The sequence below is a fragment of the Mustelus asterias genome, chromosome 11 (genome assembly GCF_964213995.1).
Source record: "Mustelus asterias chromosome 11, sMusAst1.hap1.1, whole genome shotgun sequence".
In the NCBI taxonomy this organism is placed as follows: domain Eukaryota; kingdom Metazoa; phylum Chordata; class Chondrichthyes; order Carcharhiniformes; family Triakidae; genus Mustelus; species Mustelus asterias.
The window spans coordinates 33,396,154-33,422,484 of record NC_135811.1 but is presented as its reverse complement, the minus strand read 5'-3'; the positions used below and the strand labels follow the sequence as shown (position 1 = coordinate 33,422,484).

At 45.0% G+C, this 26,331-nt stretch overlaps 1 protein-coding gene across 8 annotated transcripts in view; it reads left to right on the top strand.

Moving 5' to 3' along the window:
- The window catches only part of LOC144500462 (C-terminal-binding protein 2), a 330,141-nt gene that overhangs the window by 240,275 nt on the left and 63,535 nt on the right, over positions 1-26,331 (top strand). For all 8 annotated transcript variants that reach the window (XM_078223412.1, XM_078223416.1, XM_078223413.1 and 5 more), the window contains 2 exons: positions 15,716-15,870; positions 23,469-23,613. In XM_078223412.1, the coding sequence (XP_078079538.1) occupies positions 15,716-15,870; positions 23,469-23,613 (300 nt within the window). The remainder of the gene's footprint in view (positions 1-15,715; positions 15,871-23,468; positions 23,614-26,331) is intronic.

The following is a 26,331-nucleotide window of genomic DNA, read 5'->3' as shown; positions in this document are numbered from 1 at the left end:
CAGAGATTGACACTGATGATGTAAGGGGTTATGGGGATGGTGTGTGGGGGAAAAGGCTTTGAAGTGGATGATCAGCCATGATCATATTGAATGGTGGAGCAGGCTTGATGGGCTGAATGGCCTACTCCTATTTCCATGTTCCTATACTCCTATTCATACGAATGAAAGTATTTTTGAATTGGGGAAGGCTAATTACAACAATATTAGGCAGGAACTGAAGAATGTAGATTGGGGGCAGATGTTTGAGGGCAAATCAACATCTGGCATGTGGGAGGCTTTTGAGTGTAAATTGATAGGGATTCAGGACCGGCACATTCCTGTAAGGATGAAGGATAAGTATTGTGAGCCTAGTCAAAGAGAAAAAGGAAGCATTTGTCAAAGCTAGGAGGCTGGGAACACACGAAGCAAGTGTGGAATACAAGGAAAGTAGAAAGAAACTTAAGCAAGGAGTAAGGAGGGCTAAAAGGGGTCACGAAGAAGCATTGGCCAGCAGGATTAAGGAAAATCCCAAGGCTTTTTATACATATATAAAGAGCAAGAGGGTAGCCAGGGAGAGGGTTGGCCCACTCAAAGACAAGGGAGGGAGTCTATGCGTGGAGCCAGAGAAAATGAGCGAGGTATTAAATGAGTACTTTGGTCAGTATTCACCAAAGAGAAGGACTTGGTGGATGATGAGTCTGGGAAAGGGTGTGTAGATAGTTTGAGTCATGTTGACATCAAAAAGGAGGAGGTATTGGGGTTCTTGAGAAGTATTAAGGTAGACAAATCCCCAGAATACTGAGAGAGGCAAGGGAGGAAACTGCTGGGGCCTTGAGAGAATTCTTTGTATCTTCACTGGCTACAGGTGAGGTCCCAGAGGAGTGGAGAATAGCCAATGTTGTTCCTTTGTTTAAGAAGGGTAGCAAGAATAATCCAGGTAATTACAGGCCGGTGAGCCTTACATCAGTGGTAGGGAAATTATTGGAGAGGATTCTTGGAGACAGGATTTATTCCCACTTGGAAATAAGTGGATGTCTTAGGGAGAGGCGACATGGTTTTGCGAAGGGGAGGTCGTGTCTCACAAACTTGATCAAGTTTTTCGAGGAAGTGACGAAAATGATTGATGAGGGTAGGGCAATGGGTGTTGTCTACATGGACTTCAGTAAGACCTTTGACAAAGTCCCTCATGGCAGACTGGTGCAGAAGGTGAAGTCGCATGGGATTAGAGGTGAGCTGGCAAGGTGGATACAAAACTGGCTCAGCCAAAGAGGTTCCCTCCACCCACATTGTCTGGACCTTTAAGACCTGGCTGGCTGTAGGATTCGCATTCTAATCAGTATTCTGCAACTTGATTTTGTCTGTTTGCACTGCTTGAGAGCACATTTCCACTCCATCTGACGAAGGAGCAGTGCTCCGAAAGCTTATGGTATTTGCTACCAAATAAACCTGTTGGACTTTAACCTGGTGTTGTGAGACTTCTTACCGTGTTCAGCCAAAGAAGACAGAGGGTAACAGTGGAAGGGTGCGTTTTTGAATGGAGGGCTGTGACAAGTGGCGTTCCTCAGGGATCAGTGCTGGGACTTTTGCTGTTTGCAATATATATAAATGATTTGCAGGAAAATGTAACTGGTTTGATTAGTAAGTTTGCAGATGCCACAAAGATTGGTGGATTTGCGGATAGCAATGAGGACCATCAGAGGATACAGCAGGATATAGATCAGTTGGAGACTTGGGCGGAGAGATGGCAGATGGAGTTTAATCTGGACAAATGTGAGGTAATGCATTTTGGAAGGTCTAATAAAGATAGGAAATATACAGTAAATGGCAGAACCCGTAAGAGTATTGATAGGCAAAGGGATCTGGGTGTACAGGTACACAGGTTACTGAAAGTGGCAACGCAGGTGGAGAAGGTAGTCAAGGCATACGACATGCTTGCCTTCATGGGCCGGGGCATTGAGTTTAAAAATTGGCAAGTCATGTTGCAGAACTTTAGTTAGGCCGCATTTGGAATATAGTGTTCAATTCTGGTCGCCACACTACCAGAAGGATGTGGAGGCTTTGGAGAGGGTACAGAAGAGATTTACCAGGATGTTGCCTGGTATGGAGGGCATCAGCTATGAGGAGAGGTTGGAGAAACTTGGTTTGTTCTCACTGGAACGACGGAGGTTGAGAGGCGACCTGATAGAAGTCTACAAGATTATGAGAGGCATGGACAGAGTGGATAGTCAGAAGCTTTTTCCCAGGGTGGAAGAGGCAATTACTAGGGGGCATAGGTTTACGGTGCGAGGGGCAAGGTTTAAAGGAGATGTACGAAGCAGATTTTTTACACAGAGGGTGCTGGATGCCTGGAACTCGTTGCCGGGGGAGGTAGTGGAAGCGGATACGGTAGTGACTTTCAAGGGACGTCTTGACCGGTACATGAATAGGATGGGAATAGAGGGATATGGTCCCCGGGTGTGTAGGGGGTTTTAGTTAAGTCGGGCAGCATGGTCGGTGCAGGCTTGGAGGGCCGAAGGGCCTGTTCCTGTGCTGTAGTTTTCTTTGTTCTTTTCTTTGTTCTTCTTTGAGGCGTTTGTGATTGTCTTTTGAAGGTTGGAACAAGTGTTCCTGGGGCGGTGTCTCTATTAGCTGGCAATACTCCACACTGGAAAGTTTGTAAATTACCTACATCCATTCGAATGTAACTTTTTACATGCCAGCCAATGACATTTGATCACTTGGAGTTTTTGGTGCAAGTCCTGCTTGGCTGGGAATTCCCACCCAAGGTATGCAGTGATAATCCTGGAAAGCAGCGGTTACGAGGGTGGGGGGGGGGGGGGGGGGGGGGGGGTGGAGAGTGAGGAGGAAGTGCCAATGTGAGGTCATGATGGGGAATGGTGTGTGTGCACGACAGGTTTGTAAGAGTGCAAGATTGGCCTGAAGGTCTGTCCAGTGAATGAATCTTGACAGTCAATGCCAAATGCTGATTTGCTATCAAGTTGCCATTTTGGACCTTGCAGGTCCTGTTAATGCCCTCTCTTAAACACTCCCATCCATCTGACTGCATGAAGGATTACCCAATCTGCCATCCCTCTGCAAGGGAATCAGAAGGATGGGCTGAGGAGAATTTCTTTACACCATCTGGAACGTACAGTCTCCCCTCCTCCACCTGACCACCTGGCCAGTGCTCATACACTGAGAGCCATGCTGCCACCAGGAATGTCACAGAGCAGACCATTCAAATTCTGAGACCATGTTTATGTTGCCTGGCCAGTTTGTGGCGTCCTCCAGTACTCACGAGAGTTCTTTCCAAACTCATGCTATATCCTCCACAACCTCACTCTCATGAGCGTGTGGGCCTTGCCACCAGACCTTCCGGGTGGACTTCCAAGAAGAAAAGGAGGATTTGGAAGAATGGAGTGTCATTTTTGCTCTGGACAGACTCAGTCCAACAGCATCTAATCAAGCTCCAGATTCACTCAAAACTAATCTCCACTTCTCCATTACTCCATAATTCCCCATCTTTCCATTCCTCCACTATGGACTATCACAATGTTCCCTCCTTATTACCCTGGAGTAAACAACACCACAACAAAGCCATTCCATAACAATTTAATTCAACAACAATCCCAATAATACAGCACTTATCAATACACCCATGTGCATTCACTCTGAGCCTGTTTTGTGGGTACCTTTGATAAAAGTAAAATACTGCGGATGCTGGAATCTGAAACAAAGACAGAAAATGCTGGAAAATCTCAGCAGGTCTGTCTGCATCTGTGGAGAGAGAACAGAGCCAACGTTTTGAGTCTGGATGACTCTTCAACAAAGGGGTCGTCCCTTCATTGAAGGGTCATCCAGATTCAAAACATTAACTCTATTCTCTCTCCACAGATGCTGACAGACCTGCTAAGATTTTCCAGCATTTTCTGTTTTTGTTGTGGGTACCTTTGCCTGCTTTGTGCTATACAAAGCTAACCCAGTGACTGACTGACTGGGCGAGACTGCAGATGACTTTGCTGGACAACCTCGTGTAACTCTGGACCTTGAGGGCTCAGCTTCAGACTTCACCAGCTGAGCATGGTGGCAGCTCACTTATGCCTGGTGATTTACCGTGGTAATCCTGAACCTATATTACCCTCTAATGGATGCACAGTGCCAGTGTTTGAGCTAGTGGCATCAAACCTCAGTGGATGGTGATTCAGATACGTGCTCTCGCTCACACCTTCATCGTGAAGCATCTGAAAGTGTCTTGGGTGTCTGAAAGAAAAAAATGCAGAAGGGGAAGGGCTTGGATGAGGGAAGTGGGGATGGGAGTGGAAAATAGCAGCTCTGTGATCACATCATTGGTGGGTGAAGTGGGATTGGAGGTGGTGCAAAAGTGGGGAACATACCATCATACTCAATGTTTTCAGTGATGCCAAGTGCTACAAGCTCAGTTATGGCTGGCCCTATAATGAGGACAGGAGATGCGTTCATTCCCGTCCCTGCTACTTCCTCATAGAGTCATAGAATCCTTACAGGAGGCCATTTGGCCCATCGAGTCTGCACTGACCACAATCCCACCCAGGCCCTAGCCCCATAACCGCATGTATTTACCTTAGCTAGTCCCCATGACACTAAGGGGCAATTTAGCATGGCCAATCCACCTAATCCGCAGATCCCTGGATTGTGGGAGGAAACCCACACAGATACGGGGAGAACATGCAAACTCCACACATAGTGACCCGAGGCCAGAATTGAACCCGTGTCCCTGGTGCTGTGAGGCAACAATGCTAACCACTGTGCCTCCCCTGCTATGTGCCATCTTGTCCTGGAAGAGAGAGGGAAGAGAGCTGGTGAATGTGGGACACCCCCCTGTCCCCAGTGGGTGATAGAGAGTGTGCGCAACCCCCTCCACCCCTGGCATTTCACACTGGAATGCATGCCACAGCCATTGAGGTGAGCAAACAGAACAAGGTTTCTGTGCTGCCAGCAATACTTCAAAGCAGCGTTGGGCATTTGTACGTGGCAATCCCCACACCCGCTAACGGGCCCAATCCAATTTCTATCCCAAAGTTACTCAAATTAGGAATGATGAGGGGAATTTTGAACCATTTATTGCATTCTTGTAACAGTGGCCAGTGAATATTAATAATTCGGTAATTTAGCTTATTAGATTTCTCTTGGTTTAAGTACTGCGAATATGTTTCAGCTGGTTCTTCTGGCTCTAGTCCAGTGCTCACTTACTGGAGTTAACTGGGTTACAGTGATGGGTTTTTTTTCTCCAGCTGAGAATTCTCGGTAAGCAATGTCAATGTGCATTCACTGTTTCCGTGTGAAGCCTGTCCTTTACAACAAGGGGCAACATGTTGAAATCAGTGACTTTGCCACTGGGGTTTAGTCCTCTTTTGGGAAAGGCAGTCTTGTGTTTGGTCTTGTATGACATCTTGTATTAAAAAAAATAAATCCCCAGTGAATCACTTGTCTGTGTGTGTGTACATGTGCACAGATACACAGAAAGGCAAGGAGAAGGAACCCATCAGTTACTTCAAACATGACCAAGAAAATCCCATCAGCAAGGAACATAGCTGGAGGGAATTACAGAAGTCAACGGTGTTCATGTCACTTAATTATTATTGCAACCCCTGTGTTACCCTCTGTTCTCAAGAAAGAAATGCAAATTCTTGTGAAGTTAAAAGTGTGAATGAGGGTCTAAACTCAATAGATTAACCCATAGCCAGGCCTGCCTCTGCAGGTCCGATTTGTATTGCTGCACTTTCTCTCTCTCTCTCTCTCTAATCATTGCTTGAATGATGCTTCTGCTCTCTTGACATTGTCCTGCTAGTCCAGAGCTTCCGAAGCTTGCAGGTTAGCTTGGTAGCTGTTTTCATAGATATGTGTATCTGTGAAAATATATATATATATAAAACTACAAACATAAGAATTGGACTAGATTATTCAGCCCCTTGAACCGATTCCATTGATTAAGTCAATCAGTGCCGATCTGTACCTGATATCCATTTCTTGTTTATATGTTGATACCAGGGTGACCACCCCTTATCCTACAGAATCATCCAGCCCACTATCCCAGGCCCCAGGTTGCATGGTGCCAGGATGCTGTTTGTCTCGCAATCTGAGCCCTTGATCTTTGTGCGTGTTTGTGTTTGCGCAGCACCCCCTCCACCCAGCCTGCTCGAGCCTCCTGTGGACCCCCATGTCAGGCTATCCTTTAACTTCTTCAGCAAGAGTTGCCCACCCTGATTTGTTACAAACAAATTAACTATTGATCTCTGTCTTGGAAATTCCAATTGACCCAGCATCCACTCCCACTTCATAGAGTCATAGAATCCCTACAGTACAGAACAAGGCCATTTGGCCCATCATGTCTGCACCAGCTCTCTGATAGAGCATCTTACCCATACCCTATCCCTGTAACCCCACGTATTTACCCCGCTATTCCCCCTAACCTACGTATCCTGGGATACTAAGGGGCAACTTAATCATAGAATCTACGGCAGGCCCTTCGGTCCAAGCCAACCAAAATGCCCATCCAAGCTAACTCCATTTGTCTGCATTTGGACCATATCCCTCTAAACCTTTCCTATCCATAATCTATTATGGCCAGTCCAAAAACCCGCACATCTTTGGACTGTGGGAGGAAACCGGAGCACCCGGAGGAAACCCACGCAGACACGGGGAGAACGTGCAAACTCCGCACGGGCAGTGACCTGAGGCCGGAATCGAACCCGGGTCCTTGGCGCTTTGAGGCAGCAGTGCTAACCACTGTGCAATCATGCTGCTCTACTTGAGGGAGTGAATTCCAGATTTTCATTGTATGGAAAAAGTACTTCATCATTTCATTTCTGGCTGCTCCAACTCTCATGTTTAAAGTCATGACTTCTGGTTCTGGATTTCCCAAAGGAAATAATTTCTCACAAACAGCCCGCTCCCTCCTCTTTTATCATTTGGTCTGATTATGCCTCAAACTACTAAATGTGAGAAAACAATGAGTCGAAGTTATGCAACCTGTTCTCAAAACTGAACCCCTTAAGCCCCAATGTTATTATGGTGAGTTTGTATGCACCCATTCTGTTGCTGCTGCTCCATTGCTACCACAGCGACTACACTTTTGCTTTTCAAGGTAAATGTGCAACAGTTAAAAAAATGCCAACATTAATTTAGTATTTTCTGCACTGAGATAAAGAGTGGGGCGGCACAGTGGATAGCACTGCTGCCTCACAGCGTCAGGGACCTGGGTTCGATTCCAGGCCTCGGGTGACTGTCTGTGTGGAGTCTGCACACGTTCTCCCCGTGTCTGCGTGGGTTTCCTCCGGGTGCTCCGGTTTACTCCCACAGTCCAAAGATGTGCGGGTTAGGTTGATTGGCCATGCTAAGTTGCCCCTTAGTGTCGGGGGGGGGACTAGCTGGGGTAAATGCAGTGTCAGGGGGGACTAGCTGGGGTAAATGCAGTGTCGGGGGGGACTAGCTGGGGTAAATGCAGTGTCAGGGGGGACTAGCTGGGGTAAATGCAGTGTCAGGGGGGACTAGCTGGGGTAAATGCAGTGTCGGGGGGGAACTAGCTGGGGTAAATGCAGTGTCGGGGGGACTAGCTGGGGTAAATGCAGTGTCAGGGGGGGACTAGCTGGGGTAAATGCAGTGTCAGGGGGGGACTAGCTGGGGTAAATGCAGTGTTGGGGGGGACTAGCTTGGGTAAATGCAGTGTCGGGGGGGACTAGCTGGGGTAAATGCAGTGTCGGGGGGGACTAACTGGGATAAATGCAGTGTTGGGGGGACGACTAGCTGGGGTAAATGCAGTGTCGGGGGGGGACTAGCTGGGGTAAATGCAGTGTCAGGGGGGACTAGCTGGGGTAAATGCAGTGTCAGGGGGGACTAGCTGGGGTAAATGCAGTGTCGGGGGGGACTAGCTGGGGTAAATGCAGTGTCGGGGGGGACTAGCTGGGGTAAATGCAGAGTCGGGGGGGACTAACTGGGATAAATGCAGTGTCGGGGGGATGACTAGCTGGGGTAAATGCAGTGTCGGGGGGGACTAGCTGGGGTAAATGCAGTGTCAGGGGAGGACTAGCTGGGGTAAATGCAGTGTCAGGGGAGGACTAGCTGGGGTAAATGCAGTGTCGGAGGGGGACTAGCTGGGGTAAATGCAGTGTCGGGGGGGGACTAGCTGGGGTAAATGCAGTGTGGGGGGGGGGGAACACTTGCTTGGGTAAATGCATGGGGATAGGGTCTGGTTGGGATTGTGGTTGGTGCAGACTCGATGGGCCGAATGGCCTCCGATTCTGCACTGCAGGATTCTAATTTCCAGTCCATTCTCCACTTGAGATTGGGTGACAACAGGTTGAAAGCTCGAATCCTGACGAACGACCTTGATAGTGGCGTTAAGCCCTGACTGGGCAAACGCGGGTCTGGGGAACTCCCTTCCTCCTTTCAAGCAAATGCGGGTTCAGGCTCCTTTTACCTGTCTGTAACTTTCCCCGGGACAGTCCCAGGTTTGAAGTTGAACCAGCGCTGTTGCGATTACAGTTGCATTAACCACCCGGAGTGCACCATCAAAAACTGAGCAAATGCGTGGACTCGGGGTTTTAAAATTACTGCTGCTGCAGTGTCTGATTGTCAGTGTAACTTATTGGGTTAGATTTTTTTAATGTTGCGATCTATGGAGTATCTCAGATTGGTATGTTTGGCGGGGGGAGCGGGCCACAAAAAAAAATTAGAAAAACAACTGACCATGTCCAGCCATCTGCCCATGGGGGAAGCATTGCCTGGGATATGACAGATACATCGGAGGCCTTGTTTTCCCCTCCCACTCTGGCCACGTAAAGACTCTGGATGTTGGAAATACAATTTGGGGGGGGGGGGGGGGCGGGTTGATGCTGGTGAGAGGTTGGAGGCAGGGAGTTGAGTTAAACAGAAATAAAAAGCTGAGGAGTCATAAAGCTTTCACATTCTGAATCGGAATTAACTGGGTTTTGAGACAAAAAAACAAGGAAAATAAACAGAGATGCAGGAAGACCAGGAGGCGTTTTGTGAAAGGAAAATCAAACTGCAAATCAAAATAATAATTTTAAAAATAACATTCAGCGTGTCTGGTTTCTAAGTGTGTGTGTGTGTGAAGAGTGAGTGTGTGTGTGTGTTTTTTTAAAAAAGGCTGGCTCACATGATTTTTTTTCAAGGGGTTGGAATAAATTGTGATTAGTTAAAAGCTTCAGCATAGTCCAGAGTGAGTGCTGTGAGGAGTTTACAGTGGTGTGAAGGTGACTCTATCCGTGTTAGGGGAGCCTGGACCTTTCCCCGAAGCTCAGGACAAAAGCCTTTTCTTCCCATTTGTGTTCAAAGAGACATTTGTCTCGAGATGTTGCAGCTGTGGGCAGGGGGACTGCTTGATCGAAGACATCCCTTGTAGTTGTACTGACGGAGGCTGCGAACTAGACCCTGAACACTTAGTGCCTGCTTGTTGTGTTTTTTTTAAAATTAGGCCTTTTTTTTCCCTCCCCTCTCTCTGCTACCATGTGTGAATCTTACTAATGTATTAATGTGAAGAATGTGGAAGCAACATTTTCCAGGCAAGGAAAACTTCCTGTTTCTTTTCTCTTTGTTTAATAATTTGTGCACCATCTTTTCAAACTGTAAAGACGTTTGGTTTGTACTGGTGAATTAATCCTTCCATTTGAGTGTGTATGGAGTGCGTGTGTTTGACGAGAGTCACTAGTCTGTTTATACGCACTTCATATGCTACAGTTTAACACATTTAAACCATCTAAGCTCTGTTGTGGTGCATGCAGTGGAGATTAATGAGAATTAGAGAAATGGCTTCCCTTTTGTTTTTCCTGCTAGATCGTACCGGCAACACTGCAGTCACACAAAGGCTGCTATTTAGCAAGGAGTAATCTCTAATTTACTTGGCAGGGGTGGCATTGGAATAGGATATGACTGGGTGGCAAAGAGCAAGAGACGTGAGCAAGGACAAGCCGCCTTTGTGCATCAGCACTAAAACAAAGGCACTTTATACAGTGTGCTCCATGCAACAAGCTGTTCAGCTTTTCAATTGAGGGGGAGGTGGGGTCCTCTGTACTGTAGACAGTGAGAGCTCATAGCTCTCCATTGAATAAAATACAGCCTGGCTCCCTAAATAAAACAGCTGAAATGAAGAACTAAATTTGTGGCTAAAGATGTGCAGTTGAAGGGAAAGTGGTCCTTTAGTCAAATTACTGAGTTGCGTACTGTAGCCCAGAAATGCCAACATCTAACCTGCCTTAACAAACTTCTCAACATTCGTGGAGCAGTCTGTGACAGATTTTTTTTTTTAAAAACATGACCTGAATGGAGCCTGAAATGTTACAGGCTGACATTGCAGAATTAGTGTTGTCCCCTTTTGAGTCAAGCTTCTCAAAACAAACACATCAGAATATGTAATAAGGACAGGCTGATTTACAAGCAGTTGCTGAGGCGCGCTTTTGTGGAAGCTCGAGCCCCCCGCTCTAAGCGCACACTTGATGTGTTTATTAGTGACGCTGAAGCTTTTCTCCTTCCCGTCTCTCCCTTCACTGCCCCTCGTTCCTCAGCTGGGAGTAGATGCATGGCCTGTGACAGGTACCTCCTGCATTAAGAGATTTAAATTATTAGCAAAATCCATCAGGCCGCGTAACAGCAAAGTGCTTGGCGCCTCGTTCTGTTAACTACAGTGCAAACAAGTTTAGGGACATCCTGCCTAGGCTGTTGAATGCTCTTCTGAGAGGATATAGGGGTTTTTTAAAAAAATTATGTTTGCTTAACAAAGTACCCTATTGCCATGTCTATTATGGATTAGCATCTGTGAGGGCTAAGTCCACTCGCTGGAGTTTATGCTCTATAGAGGTCAGCAGCCTCGGCAGACGATAAAGCAGTATTGTTTGGAAATGAAAAGTTGAAAAATAGAGTTTAGTTTTTAGTCATTCAGCTGCAAGTAAAGTTTGCCTTTCTGGTTTGCGAGACAAACTCCTGTGCAGCAACACAGGAGCCGGATTGGACAATCACTGGAATCATGTTGAATGATAAAAGTAATCCTTACAGCAGAGCCTTACCGCAAAGGATGGCCATTAAAACAGTCCTTGCTTATGCCAGTGGTCAGAAATGGCAGGGAGTTCAAATCCAGATAAACTTTCCCGCCGAGGGAGTGGTGAAGTTTCAAAAATTTCTACTCTGCTGTTTTTCAGTGGCCGGATAAAGCATGTACAATGCATTCTGTGTGGACAACACCTTTTTGCCCTCCCTCCCAATCCTGATCCAGCTGAACAACATTAACCTCCACCCCTCGTTTTGCATGTTAATAAAATATCTGTATCACACTGCCTGGGGTCTTGTAAATGAGCTGTACAAACAACAAGGGCATTTAACAGAAATATTTTGAGAATTAAACAGCAACTTTTAAGCGTTAACTAAAATTATATGTGCTGTTAGAGTTTGCCAATAGACTCAGGAGAAAGGTCAAGGATTTTGCTAGACTGCCCTTTACAAAATGGCAGATTCCAAGCACACTCAGAGGTAGTGTCAATACAGTGATTAAGAAGCATTGACAAGTATGCAGTGTCTCTAGAAATAACTTTATGGTAAGTTAACCTTTCACCTTCACTTGGAGCGGCTTTCGCTCTTTGAAAGAATTTGGAATGTTTTGGGTTAGAAATAACATTTGAGATTAATAGAATTGATTTTCACTGATCTGAATAATCCGCAATGTTGACATGGCACAAGTGCTATATTTACTAAATTAATAATGCCTTCATGCAATGTATTTTCATTGCCAATCTTGATTGCAGCTGCTACAGTCATTCATAAGTTAAAATGGTGTTTAGCATGATGAAGAAAAATGACATGTGCAGGGGCAGGTTTTTAAATAATTAGCGTAGATGCAGTGTGACTGAATGTTTGGATAGGGACGATAGCAGTAGCAGATGTTCTGCAAACCTGCTGTTTCTGCACTCCTCTTGCCAGCTCCTCATCTTCTGGGAGCTGAAGTTGTTTGAAAGGAACACTGCAGTGTGTTGGGAGTGCAACTGGATCGCATTTTGTTCACTTGGGCCAGTGTGATGTTTTAGTGGTTTTCATTCTATTGGCGAGTCATTGATTATTAGCTCCTTAATTTCCCAGTGCTATTCACACACAGCTCTGGGCAGAAATGTCCAATAGCTTCAGGACTCGCATAATATTTGAGCTTACCTTCCCTTGTTGGATGTGTTATGCCAGGTTACCAGATGGAGTATTGTGTTTCGGGGGGGAGAGCTGCATTGGATAAGAGTCCTGGGTATCTCTGTTCAGCAGTCAAAGGGGGACTCATAACTTTGCTCTATTTGCTAGGTCAAAGCTGGTGACTACAGGGGAAATGACAGTATTTGCTAACCTTGTACTTTATCACTGTGTTCTGATGCCTTGACTGTATGTTTTTTTTAACGTGCCCTATATAGTGATCAACTTTATAATTTACACAATAGGCAATTTCCCAACTATTCATCCAAGGGACGCCCACACAAATGATGTTCTGATCATTACTATTTTCTAATTTTTGTGGTTGAAAGATTTAAAATCATAGGAGAATACTGCCTCTGATAGCGCTGGCAAGTCACCACTCAGCACATTTGTGGAGGTTAAAACAGAACCTTGCAGTGCGCACTGAAGTTCAGGTCTTTTTGTGCTGACTTAGAAATTCTGCGTCTGTGCAGCATGTCTGATCAGCCTCATATATTTAATATTTTCTGGTCAGATATTTTATCTGACCTAGCGCATAGGCTCTCGCTGCAATACGATTAGGAGCTGCACTAAAAAATGTAAACATCTTCCCAGCCTTGCTTTTAAATTTGCTAATATAGTAGTTATGGGTGAAACATCACATTAGTGGATTGTTAAGACGTTGTCTCGACGTCTTAAACCTGTGATGAGGTTTCTTTTTAAGCCATCCTGGTGCAGCCAGAATTGGGGGGTGATGCAAAGGCGCGGCATATAGTTCTGCTAACGGAGGAGGAACCACACCGTGTCGAGCTCTATTGGATTTGGTTCACTGGTGTCTGATTTCTCCTTTGTTTGCAGTTATGGTTTTGGATCAGATATTACCCAGTCTGCATTTAGGGATCATTTTATTTGCTCGGGGCTCCTGATAGAAATGTATTTTGCTCCATGGGCACACTTACCAACACTGCAACATTCAGGTCATGTTCATTCACTTCTCTGCAGGTCCCCCACCCCATTTTGTCTCCCCCCACATCAGAGAATGAGTGGTACTCACCTAACATGAAGTATGTGTGGTACACAGTCATGGTGGATTATTCTCCCTCTTAAATTTCACATGACTTCCAAATGCCTACAGTCTCTTTACACATACTGTACAATAAATTATTTCCTCTCTGGCCCAATGTTATGGGAATACCCCCTCCCCCACCCCCCCCCTCACCCCTTGATACCATTCCTGATGTGAAACCTAGCTGGAAATTCATTGAGATGGCTTCATGAATATTTAATGGTGTGAAACAGTGGTGAGTGCTGTCTCCAGACTTATTCAAGGTATTCTTATCAATAACCTGTAGTAAAACATCAAAACTTAATCTAATTCAAGATAATGTTGTGTTCTGCTTCTAAGCTGATTTTATATTGAGCTTAGTGCCATCAGCTCCCGATACGCGGGATTTATGCAGGTATCGACAAACCTCAAAGTAAACTTGACCTGAGGCTCCCGTTCTTACTGGATTTTGCACTAAACCCGTCCCAAAGTTCTTCTACTGTTCAACACCTTAATGAAATTGAGCTGTCCAAATGGGCTGTCCAGTTACATTTCAAGTCTGGAATGCAACATGTATCAGGGCGGCACAGTGGTTAGCGCTGCTGCCTCACAGCTCCAGGGATCTGGGTTTAGTTCCGGTCTTGGGTGACTGTGTGGAGTTTGCACGTTCTCCCCGCGTCTGCAAGGGTTCCCTCCCCAGGTGCTCCGGTTTCCTCCCACAGTCCAAAGGATGTGCGGGTTAGGTGGATTGGCTATACTAAATTGCCCCTTAGCGTCCCAGGATGCGTAGGCTAGATGGATAAGCCATGGTAAATGTGAGTTTACGGGGATAGGGCAGGGGAGCGGGCCTGGGTAAAGATGCTGTGTCAGAGAGTCGGTGCAGACTCGATGGGTCGAATGGCCTCTTCTGCATTGTAGGGATTCTACGATTCTATGTGCAAAAAATGAGAAAAATTCCACCAGGCCCATCATTTGCATGAGCATTTTGCACTCCTCAATAAATCAGTGCTTCGACAGACTGAAATGCAAATTGCGTCCCTGTTAGTGCTAGCACCACGGATATGAATGAAGTTAAACCTTTGACTGTGCTCATCCAGAGCAGGAATTTGGAATCTTTTTCTCTTCCAAAGGAAAAAGTTACATTTTCACCTTGCAGTGGGATGGAGTAGGGAGGAAATCAGCATTCAGTCGAGGCCAGGTTCCAGTGCGAAGTCTCAGATTAACATTTGTTCCTGCTGCAGCAATGGTTGTGGTTGAAACCTTGTACAGCATCAGTTCACAGCCAGTATGAGCTGCGCTGTGTTCACTTTGCCACCTGGAAGATTTAAAATTTAAAATATTCTTTCAGGAATTACATGTGTATATTTTAAAAATTATTGTCCATCCCTAGTTGCCCGATGGCAGTTGAAAGTCAACCACATTTCAGTAGCTCCGGAGTCACCTGTAGGCCAGACCAAGTGAAGGGTGGCAGATTTCCTTCCCTAATGGACATTCGTGAACCAGATGGGTTTTTCCGACAATCGACAATGGTTTCACGGTCATCAGTAGATTCTTAATTCCAGACATATTTTATTGAATTCAAATTAGACCACCTGCTGTGGCGGGATTCGAACCCAGGTCCCCAGAACATTAGCTGAGCTTCTGGACTGAAAGTCTAGCGATAATACCACGAGGCTATTGCCTCTGCCAACTGCTGCCGCCCAAGATTAAATATATCCGACATGCACTCTAAAAGGATGCAAGTTAGAGATAGAGAAAAAGAGCCCCCCTCACTGTCCTAAAGTGCAGCTTTGTGGACTTTACCAAGGGTCCATTCTCCTCCCCCCTGCCTAGAACAACCGAATCAGTGGACCTGAGAATCACAAATGAGCGCAGCTCAGAAGGAAGCCATTCGGTCCATCGATTCTGCACTGGCTCTTTTGAAGAGGAATCGAGTTGGCCCGGCTCTCCTGCACTTACCTCATATGAGTATTTTCCTCCTTCACCTCCCGGTGAAGGGTGAAATTGTGATCAGGGAATCTGAGTGGAAAGTGGCCCAGTAGCCAGGGCAGGTTATGCTAGTTCCATGGGGTTTTTAAAACAAAAATATGCTGTGTGCTGAATCATATGACAAAAATGCCTGCACCATGAATGCTCACGTCTTGCCTTTCATGTTGAGAATGTAGAGTATATAGAACTGGAATAGTCGCTGCGCATTTCTGTAAGGAAATATATGCTCGTCAAGGCCGTTTGATTAAAATGACAAATTCCACTTTTGTCGTGAGGAATTCCGGGATTTTTATTGATTTGTATTTCACAATCCTGTTTAAAAGGAATATACAAACCAGTGCTTTGGTTAGAATGCCCATCGCTAGTTGAGATTTCCTGCACTATGTTTGTTTCATTTGTTTCGCCTTGTTTTTTTTTTTGAAACTGTTGGTTTATTTGGCTGCCTTTCAGTTTGCTGCAGATACCATGCTCACCCCGGTTTGGATCAGGCCTTTAATAACCGTTCACGTTCATTTCTTCCCTTTGCAGGTATCCGTCCACAAATTATGAATGGACCAATGCACCCACGCCCTCTGGTGGCACTGCTAGATGGCAGAGACTGTACCGTGGAGATGCCAATCCTCAAGGACATGGCAACTGTTGCTTTCTGTGACGCACAGTCTACTCAGGAGATTCATGAAAAGGTAGTATTCAGTTTCAACCTCAAGCAGAAGAAGGTAAAACAGTCCCGGTTTGTCCTTTCCAGCATCATCTCCCACCTCCCTTTCCCCCAGAACCAGCTCGTGGTTTCCCTCGGACCGAGAAATGTTTGAGTAACCTTTGCCTCTCTCGGATTTAGCAATAGTCATTGATTCCTGCACTAGCATTCATCTTCAGAGAACAATTTTTTAAAAAAAATTCCCAGCTAAAAAGCAATGGCTTAATTAATAAGGAGCACACCCAGTAAGCTTAACACCACAAATTCTCAGCTGAAGCACAGAGCCATGGACGTAGTTTAGGCCAGATTGGCAAACTGGAGCAAGGATCAGGCTGATGTACCCAGAGATAATTCTGCTGGAAAACACCAACGTGGTCCTTCTAGCACGCTGAGCCTTTGAGCTTTATTTCTGAAGTAAATCTTTTGGCTTCAGATCTCGCCCCTACGCCAGCACCTGCCAGATTGGTACGTATGTGTATCAGTTGCTGTTGGTAACCAGCACTCTTTAATATTTCATGATTTGGGTTGTTTCCATTTAACCCTTTCACCGTCACTCTCTTTCTGCTAGAGGTTCTTATACCTGCAGTGTAGGCCGTGTTTTAGAATGGAAGAAATCACGTTATTCTGAAAAATTCTGCAACAGATTATTCAGCAATTCACGCTCTGCATAATATCGACTACAGTCGGTCTCCCTCAGTCATTTTACTGGCCGCACTGTGGCACATATATTACAGTTTGAAAAAAAAATCATTAAAGATGCTCACAGTTGTTGATTACAGTTATTTACAAATATCTCTTTTATTTGATGGGGTTGGGGGGGGGTGGGTGGTATTAGGCTCAACTCCTAAAGAAGGAGCTTTGTGACGAGTCTGGGTTATGGAAATGATCTGATTTGATTTGATTGAAGAATATGTCTTAAATAGATCCATGAAAGTAGATGTTGCTGCTTTACAATTGGCTCAATTCTCAAAAAAAATGCGGGGGGCTTGTTTGTTGCAAGGAGGCTTCTATTTGCAAAATATTTGACATGGTGACAGAAACATTCTTTGTGTTCTGAGGTTTTGTTTTGTAGGGAATTTGATAAATTGTGGTTAATTTTTGTAGCTGTAGGTCACTTTGACTCCCGATTACTGGAAAATAATACCGGAATTTTGTTCTGCTCTTTAGTAGGCGTCGCACACCTTCGAAAGGAGTGCAGACTACATGATAAAAAGAACAACCCTTAATGTGAATTAAAAGAAATCCACTGTGCTAATTTAAATATGTTCCATAAAGCTAAGTCTGGAGCAAGTTGCGTTTACGCCGCTTTCTGTTGTTAATTAGGTCCACTTTGCAGGTAGATTTGGTGCAGAATGATTGGCTAAAACACACATTATGTATTCAGTTTTGTGTTGATCGAAGACGCAGGTGGTGACCAGATACTTTGATCATACGTAATAGGTTCAGCAGAGCACTGTTTCAGTTAATGCATTAACCACAGAGCCAGAAATTCCTCAATCCCTTTAAGGTGAGAGTGGTGTAACTCCAGATAGTGCAGCTGGGTGGAATTTGAAGTCAGGTCAGATACACCAGTATTGGATCGTGGTGCTCACTCCCCAAAGTGATGCACGTATTTAAATTACAGGATACTGAGGATAAAATGCGTCATCCGGGAATTTTTGCCATGAAATCCTAAAACAACATGGCCAGAATGTTACTCATCCCAGGAATTTTATCTGCCACAGGAGGAAATATTGGCTGATTCGCTCTCCTGTGGACAAATTGGGACCCTTAGGTACTCAATTAATGGCCCACAGAGGGAGATGCCCTTGCCTGTCGAGGTCACCAGTCGAAACCTGGCAGCTTTATTGTGGGCTGGTGGGGGTGGGATGGTTTCCCTCTTGTTTGGACACCATGTGCCAATGGGGACATTCCTGAGGTAATCCTCTGTCCCTGGCCTGATGGACCTGGCCCCTCCCCTCACCGCGGCTTGTCAGCTTGACCCAGGCAAGACCCCAGGGGTTGGGGGGGCGGTGGGGGGGTTCCTGTAGTCCCAGCAGTGGCCAGCACTCCTAGTGATGCCAGTGGGAATAGAAAGCTGCTGGCCATTTTAATTGGCTATCAGCTCTCGGAGGCTGGACTTGTTCCCATATTTGGGGGGGGGGGGGGGGTCACCAGTGAAGGTCTCTCCTCAAATTAGTTAATGGACTGTTTGCCATTAAATCACTGTCAAACAGAGGTGTGCTCTCCCCCTGGCTTTTCAGCTGGGAGTGTGTAAGGCCACGACCGCTGGAAAATTATGGCGCACATGATTTAACTGAAGCCTTTAAATGAGGTGATTAAGTTAAGTTTGCTGCACTTCACCTCAAACCTGCAGGTTTGAGCTCCAGATAATGTCCGAAGCCAGCTTTGCCTGGAGTGCTTAGGAACTCTCACCTCCTCACCCTGTGGCATTTAGGACACTTTTGGGGTGTAACCTCTTTGCAGCAATTTTCTCCCTCTATTCTTCCCTGCCCCTAACACGTCTTGAGTTATTGCAGCTTATTGCAGCATGTATGCCTCTGGATATTTAGAAGATCAGTCTTAAATTAGACTTGGATTGGGATCTCATGATGATGGAATTTTGGGTCCTGTATGATCACTTTTTGAAACATGCAGCCTGGTAACTTCTGAGATGAGCCATGAATTCATTTCAATAAAGCCATGAATCTCTTCAGGAACGATCCAAATTGAAAGTGAAGAATTGTCATTTGCCTCTCATGCTGCCCCCATTGGGTTTTAAATAAGGCAAGTGACCAGCGGCCAACCCTGGAGCAACTGATAGTGAACGCGGAAAAGTTAGCAGCCCGTGCACAGGAAGGGTGCAGCAGGGCAAAGAGAGAAAACATCTTAAAACTTAGAGATAACTTCCCCCTCGTCTATTTAAAATGACTCAGATGAAGGGCTTACAGCTCAGAATTCAGTCATTCTTAAATGGAGAAAATGCACTTGAGTGACACAGACTGTTCCAGAAGTACGTGAAGGACATCATGAAAATGAATGACTCACAGGCAGGAGTCGGTAGTAACTTACTCAGTTGTTCTGAAGCGAGTCAGTTGTGATAAAGATGCTTAGAGTCAGGTGTGAATGAATTTGGGCCCAATTGACATCAGGAAACTTCAATAACATAGAATGGTGCAGCATAGAATGGGGTCATTTGGCTCATCACATCTTCTGGCTCTTTAAAAGAGCTATTTAATTAGTCCCACATTCCTTCCTAATAACCCTGCATTCATTTTCCCTTTCAAGTATCTATCCAGTTCCTTTTTGAAGGTTGCTATTGAATCTGCTTCCGCCACCCTTTCAGTCAGTAAAGTTCAGATCATAAAATCTCACTGATAAAACAAAGATGCTCCTCATCTCCCCAGTTGCCTGCAATCTGTGTCCTTTTGTTACTGATGTTACTGCCAGCACTAACTTTACCTACTTGATCAAAATGCTCCATAATTTTGAGCCTCATTTAAATCTCCCTTTAATCCCCTTTGCTGCAAAGAGAACAATTCCACCTTCTCTCGTACCTCCAGATAACTAAAGTCACTCGTCCTTCATACCATTCTTGTAAATCTCCTCTGCATCCTCACTAACTATCTGATATTCTTTCTGACGTGGAGCACTCAGAATTGGATACAATATTCCAGCTGAGGCCTTACCGGTGATGTGTAAGCTAAAAGTCCCAGATGACCAAAGATGTGCGGGTTAGGTTGATTGGGCCATGCTAAAATTGCCCCTTAGTGTCTTGAGATACGTAGGTTAGAGGGATTAGCGGGTAAATGTGTAGGGATATGGGAGTAGGGCCTGGGTGGGATTATGGTCGGTGCAGACTCGATGGGCCGAATGGCCTGTTTCTGCACTGTAGGGTTTCTATGATTTCTATGACCACTGGTGGTGATTTAACCTGAGGATCACCACATCTCGGGTGGGGTTGCGAAGGCGGGCTTTCATGATTAACTTTGGTAGGTATGGAAATTGAACCCATGCTGTTGGCATCGCTCCGCATCACAAACCAGTCATCCAGCCAACTGAGCTAACCAACCCCCATTCAAAGTGATTTGTAAAGGTTTAACATAACTCCCTTGCAGGTTATTTATAAAGCCCTTGATTTAAAAGCCTTCTCAACTGGTTCTGCCCCACCGTGTATGTGAAGCCTAGATCTCTGCTCCTGCACCTCCTGTAAAATTGTACCATTTAATTTATGTTACCTTTCCACATTTTTCTTTTCATCGCTTTACACTTTAAGTGCGTTAAGTTTCATTTGCCACGTGCTGGCCCAATTCACCAGTCTGTCTGTGACCTCCTGAAGACTGCTTCATGAGCTTGGAAGACACTGTTTTGTTCCCTGTGTTCCAGTTTCCAATGTCAGAGGGAGCGATTGACTCCTTTTCCAGCTGCATTCATTTCTTCTTTGCCAGTGGAGATATTCTTTGCTGGTGAACTAACCTCACGTGTGTCTTACGTATTCAGGTGTAGTATTGCTAAGAGAGTTGGCAAAATATCAGGTGTTTGCTTATTCTTGTACCTGAGGAGTGAAACAATCTGTAATCAAGTGGAATTGGCAGTATTGATTGCCAGCTAATATCCAGTTATTACTTTTTAATAAATCTGGCCCATAGTTTATAAGCTGACTCACTCACGGTGTGCTTATTCCTCTGCTAATTCCCTCTTTCTCGGGGAAGAGGAAGTGTATTGTCAATTAGGTGAATTAGATACAATGAGAAGTGTTTCTGTTCAGCTCTGGGCAACAATATGTTGCCTGATGTTGTACATTTCAGGTCAAACTTCAGCTTGTAGAGAGTGCAAGCTCATTTTACAGGACTGATAGTGACGTTTGAGGAAAGTAAGCTACCTGGTGAAGTCATGAAAATTTAACAGTCGATCACAACTTCCTTTAAGCAAGAATTTCAGAAGCTTCATCAAGCCTTTGTTTTCTGCCTCTTTTTTCTAAATTAATAGCACAAATTTCAATCCATTTCACTAATAAAATGACTTTCTTTTGTTAACTCATGACAAAACCGTTATTAGCCTTAGCATCATGAGGAAAATGTCAGCCAAATCTCTGACACCAATTTTTCAGTTTTGGTTTACTATTTGTAGAAAAAAACCCACAGTTCATTATTTTTGCCATCTGTTCTTCTGTTTTGATAGTTTATTAATACCAGTGTAATTTTCTTCCAAGAAAAAGGGCAGAGACCCAGCTTGACTGGGCATTAATATTCTTCTCTGCTTTGGAACAGCCCACCTTCTTCTCACACAATGGTTCTTTGAAAATGTTGTGTAGGTAAGCTCATCATTTGGGTGGCACAGTGGTTAGCACTGCTGCCTCACAGCGCTAGAGACCTGGGTTCAGTTCTAGCCTCGGTCGCCTGTCTGTGTGGAGTTTGCACGTTCTCCCCGTGACTGCGTGGGTTTCCTCCAGGTTCACCGATTTCCTCCCACGCTCCAAAGATGAGTAGCTTAGATGGATTGGCCATGCTGAATTGCCCCTTAGTGTCCAAAGATGTATCGGTTAGATGGATTAGCCATGGTGAATGTGCGGGATTACAGGGATAGGGCCTGGGTAAGACGCTCTCAGAGAGCTGGTGCAGACTCAATGGGCGAATGGCCTCCTTCTGCACTGTAAGGATTTTATGATTTATGCCATTCAGGGAGTGTAAATGAGTCAGGAGAGAGCTGTAACCCTTGTACCCATTCCCTTGCTGTCTGAAATGTGTCAATTTTGGAGTGTCTTAGACCTGGAGTGTTGTGCAATTTAAATAACATCGGCAAACTTTAGTGAGTTTAAATAAAGAGGATTATTTATTTGCGCATTCAAGTCAAAAGTTGAAATGCTACGTCTGTTGCTCAGAGTGGACACCTACAGGGCACTTTTACAAAGTGTTAATAAAAGAAAAATTCAGAGTTGAAGTGTTTTGTTCATTGTAAAACAGGTGTTACAGGCCCCATAAAGCAAGGCACCTTCTCCACTCTTGAATTGAGCTTAGATGAGTTCAAATAGCTGGAGTCAGATATCGGAAGAATTGCAGGAATCCCTGAAAGAGATATAGGTTCAGTAGGTCAAAAAGTTACGCATTTATGGTTTTTGTACTTGGAGGTAAAATGTCTTTACAGGTGATCTTGGATTTAGGAATCAGGCTGGGAGGCTTTTTAAGATCTCGAACTCTCCAAGTTTGAAAAGGCTGCAGGTGATATTCTGTCGTAGTAATCTTTGCAGACTGCTTGGGTGGAATATTCCTGTCCCGCCTGCCACGGGAATCATAGCAGGCGGGAACGGACCCTGCAACGGTCCGTTGACCTCAGACAGGGCGAGCACAGCCAGAAAATCCCGCCCACCTTTGGTGTCCCTCAGTCTTCAGGTAATAAAGAATGTTGGTATCAGAAGCCAGTTTTGGTCACATGACCAACTCATGTCCACCCAGAATGGCTTAAAGCCAAATGCCATTGCTAAACAGTGGAGATAGATTTTGGCTCTTCACACCCACCTGTGGATAATTGGTTTCCTGCAGTTGACCTCTAGAGGCTGGAATCTTGTATTCTTGCTGATGATGAGCTTGGAGGGGAAAGAGCATTTACTGAGGTGGGATGGTGGTGTACTGAACTCTGCTGCCTTCCCTCTCCTTCAGAATTAATTTCTGGGTGGGAAAGTCATAGTTGACTATCCTGCCCCACTGCTATTTGAGATCTTTAAGTGATCAACTAATGACCATTTAAGGGCCTCATTCCACTGCCATTGGTATGTCATTGGAGAGCCTGTCACCCTGCGGCATGCACAACAGGTAACACTGCAGTCAGCTTGTCACCTTGGGGGTTTCCTTCGATCAAAGGCACCCAGTGCCTGATATCGAGGGCTTGGACATCAGGAAGGGAGGATACTGAGAGTCCCCTGCCCTTGCTGCCAAACCTCTGGCATCCCTCACCCTGTGAAACGCCACCTCCTCCCTCCCTCTCCCCATGACTTGCCTGTAACCTGGAACTCCAGTGCCTGCCCTTCCGGCAGCAGCCATGGCCTTCCTGTGGCGCTGCTGAGCACAAGAGGCCGGCAGCTCTCGGGGGTCTTGATTCCCGGAGAAGGCCTGTCAGTGTCTTGCGCTTCAATTAGGAATTTCCTGGAAGCTTAATTGCCGTGCTGAATTTGCAAAAGTCACCTGACCTTTGTCAGCCACCTAGTTTGTGATCATGTTTAAAACAGAAGGACATTTCCAGAAGCTTCCATCCAAACAGAGTCTGTGTTTGAAGTTGTGAATGTGACATGTCTTCGCTGAGCATGACAGGAAAATCTATTTGATTAAATCTGCACTGACTGGAGGGGAATTGGAGTTTTGCTGCTGGAAAGCGCCTGTGGAGTTGGGTCCAGATTATTGGGATTGGACAGATGTTGCGTGCGCACAAGTAAATGCAATAAACTTATTGTATAAGCTGATATCTGGTGCTTTGAAACTTCAAATACATACCAGTTTGTAAGTGTTCTGTGTGAGGCACCAGCCAAGTACTCGTATAGACTGAGGTTATCAATGAATTGACCTTCTCCTCTCTACTTGCTGAAATTGAATAACAATTTCTCTTTCTCTGTAGGTTCTAAATGAAGCAGTGGGGGCACTAATGTATCACAATATCACCCTGACCAGGGAAGACCTGGAGAAGTTCAAAGCCCTGCGAATAATTGTACGGATAGGCAGTGGCTATGACAACATTGACGTTAAGACTGCAGGAGAGCTCGGTACGTTGAGTCCAAGCATTGCCTTTAGCGGATATCTTCTTTAAGCTTATTTGTGAAATCTGATTTGCACAGTGATGTTTAAGTCAGCAATGGAACAGATGCAGTTGCGTCAGCACGGAAGTGCTTTTGTAATTTACTAAAGGAGAAACCGAAATGCTATGTGTGAATTAGGTACAAACACAGTTAATGGAAATATACTATCATATTCCTGGGGGATGTTGGGCTCGGAGCAATGGAATCTGAGAATTTAGGAGCAGATATCGGCCATTCGGCCCTTCGAGCTTGCTCTGCCATTCAATAAGATCATAGCTGATCTGATTGCGGCCTCAACTCCACTTTCCTAGTTGCCCCCCATTTGACTTCCTTGCCTATCAAAAACAAGAGGAGAGCAGAGAGTGGCAAATAAATTCCGCAGGAGCAGAAATAGGCCATTTGGCCCATTGAGTCTGCTCCACCATTCAATGAGATCATGACTGATCTGATACAATAATCCTCATCTCAACTTTCCTGCCTTATCCCCATAACCCTTGATTCCCTTACTGATTAAAAATCTGTCTATCTCAACCTTGAACATACTTGATGACCCAGCCTCTACAGTCCGCAGTAAAGAATTCCACAGATTCACTATCTTATGAGAGAAGAAATTCATCTTCATCTCTGTCTTAAGTGGGTGATCCTAAGATTATGCCCTCCGGTCATAAACTCTCCCACAATACAAAACAACCTGTCAACATCTACCCAGTCAAACCCCCTGTAAATCCCGTACGTCTCAATAAGGTCACACTCATTCTTCTCAACTCCAATGAGTAAAGGTTCAGCTTACTAAACCTGAAAAAAAATCTCTCCATACCCAGGATCAACCTAGTGAACCTTTTCTGCACTGTCTCCAATGCCAGTATATCTGTCCTTAAATAAGGGGAACAAAACAGTTCATAGTATTCCACGTGTGGTCTAACTAATCTTGTGTAGTTTTGGCAAGATTTCCCTATTTTTATACTCCATTCCCTTTGAAATAAACACCAACATTCCATTTGCCTTCCCAATTACCTGCTTAACTTGCATGCTAACTTTTTGCGATTTATATACGAGGACTCCAAAATCCCTCTGTGCTGCAGCTTTCTGCAGTCTTTCTCCATTTTAGTAGTAATTAGCTCCTTTTCTTCCCCCCACCAAAGTGCAAAACTTCACACTTTTCTACATTGTATTCCATCTGCCAATTTTTTGCCCACTCAGTTCATCTGTCTATCCCTCTGCAGACTCCTTGTGTCATCCTTACCACTTGCCTTCCCACCTATTTTTTTGTACCATCCGCAAGCTTGGCAATCGTACATTCGCTTCCCTCATCCAAGTCATTAATGTATATCGTAAATAATTGTGGCCCCAGCACTGATCTCTATGGCGCTCCACTAGTTACAAATTACCATCCTGAAAATGCCCCTCTTATCTCAACTCTCTGTCTTCTATCAGTTAGCCAATCCTCTCTCCATGCTAATATATATAACATGGGCCATAGTGTTGGGGGTAGTATATTAGCACGGATAGAGGATTGTCTTTTGTGCGATACCTTAGCGAATGCCTTTTGGAAATCCAAGTATATTGCATCTACAGGTTCCCCTTTATCTATTCTGCTCATTACCACCTCAAAAAATCTAATTTGTCAGGCCTGATTTCCACTTCATGAAGCCACACTATCTCTGCTTGACTATATTATGTATTTCTAAATAATCTGCTATTGCATCCTTTATAATGGACTCTAACATTTTCCTAATGACAGAAGTTAAGCTAACTGGTCTACCGTTACCTGTTTTTGTCTCCCACCCTCACTGTGTGGTGGCACAGTGGTTAGTACTGCTGCCTCACAGCACCAGGGACCCAGGTTCAATTTCGGCCTTGGGTCACTGTCTATGTGCACGTTCTCCCCATGTCTGCGTGGGTTTCCTCCGGGTGCTCTGGTTTCCTCCCACACTCCAAAGATGTGCGTGTTAGTATGATTGGCCATGTTAAATTGGCCCTTAGTGTCAGGAGGATTAGCAAGGTAAATACGTGGGGTTACGGAGATAGGGCCTGGATGGGACTGTTGTCGGTGCAGGTTCAATGGGCCAAATGGCCTCCTTCTGCACTGTAGGGATTCCATGATTCTATGAATAAGGGTGTTACAATGGCAGTCTTCCAGTCCTTTGGGACTTTTCAAGAACTTAAGGGCTCTTACTACCAGTGCATTCACTATTTCTGCAGCTGCTTCCTTTAATATCTTCGGATGCAACTCTTCAGGTCCAGGGGACCTATCGGCCTTTAGCCCCATTAGTTTCCCTGGTACTTTTTCTCTAGTGATAGTTATTGCATTTATTTCCTCCCCCACTTTTGCCTCTTGATTATTTCGCATTCCATCATGAAGACTGACGCAAAATATTTATTTAACTCTATCTGCCATTTCCTGCTTCCTCATTATTATTTTCCCAGTCTCATCCTCTAAGGGGCCTATGTTCACTTCTGCCTCTCACTTTTTATATATTTAAAGAACCTCTTCGTTTCCATACAATAAAATAGGATTAAAGGATACGGTTTGTTCTGTTTTGAAAATAATTGAGTTGTTAACAAAACAGCATGTTAACTGGCTTCACAACAGATTTTATTTGTTTCCCCTAAGCATGAGAATTTCAAGAGTATTAAAGCTTCACACAGGAACTCTTTTCATAGAGATGGTAAGAATGCCACTCT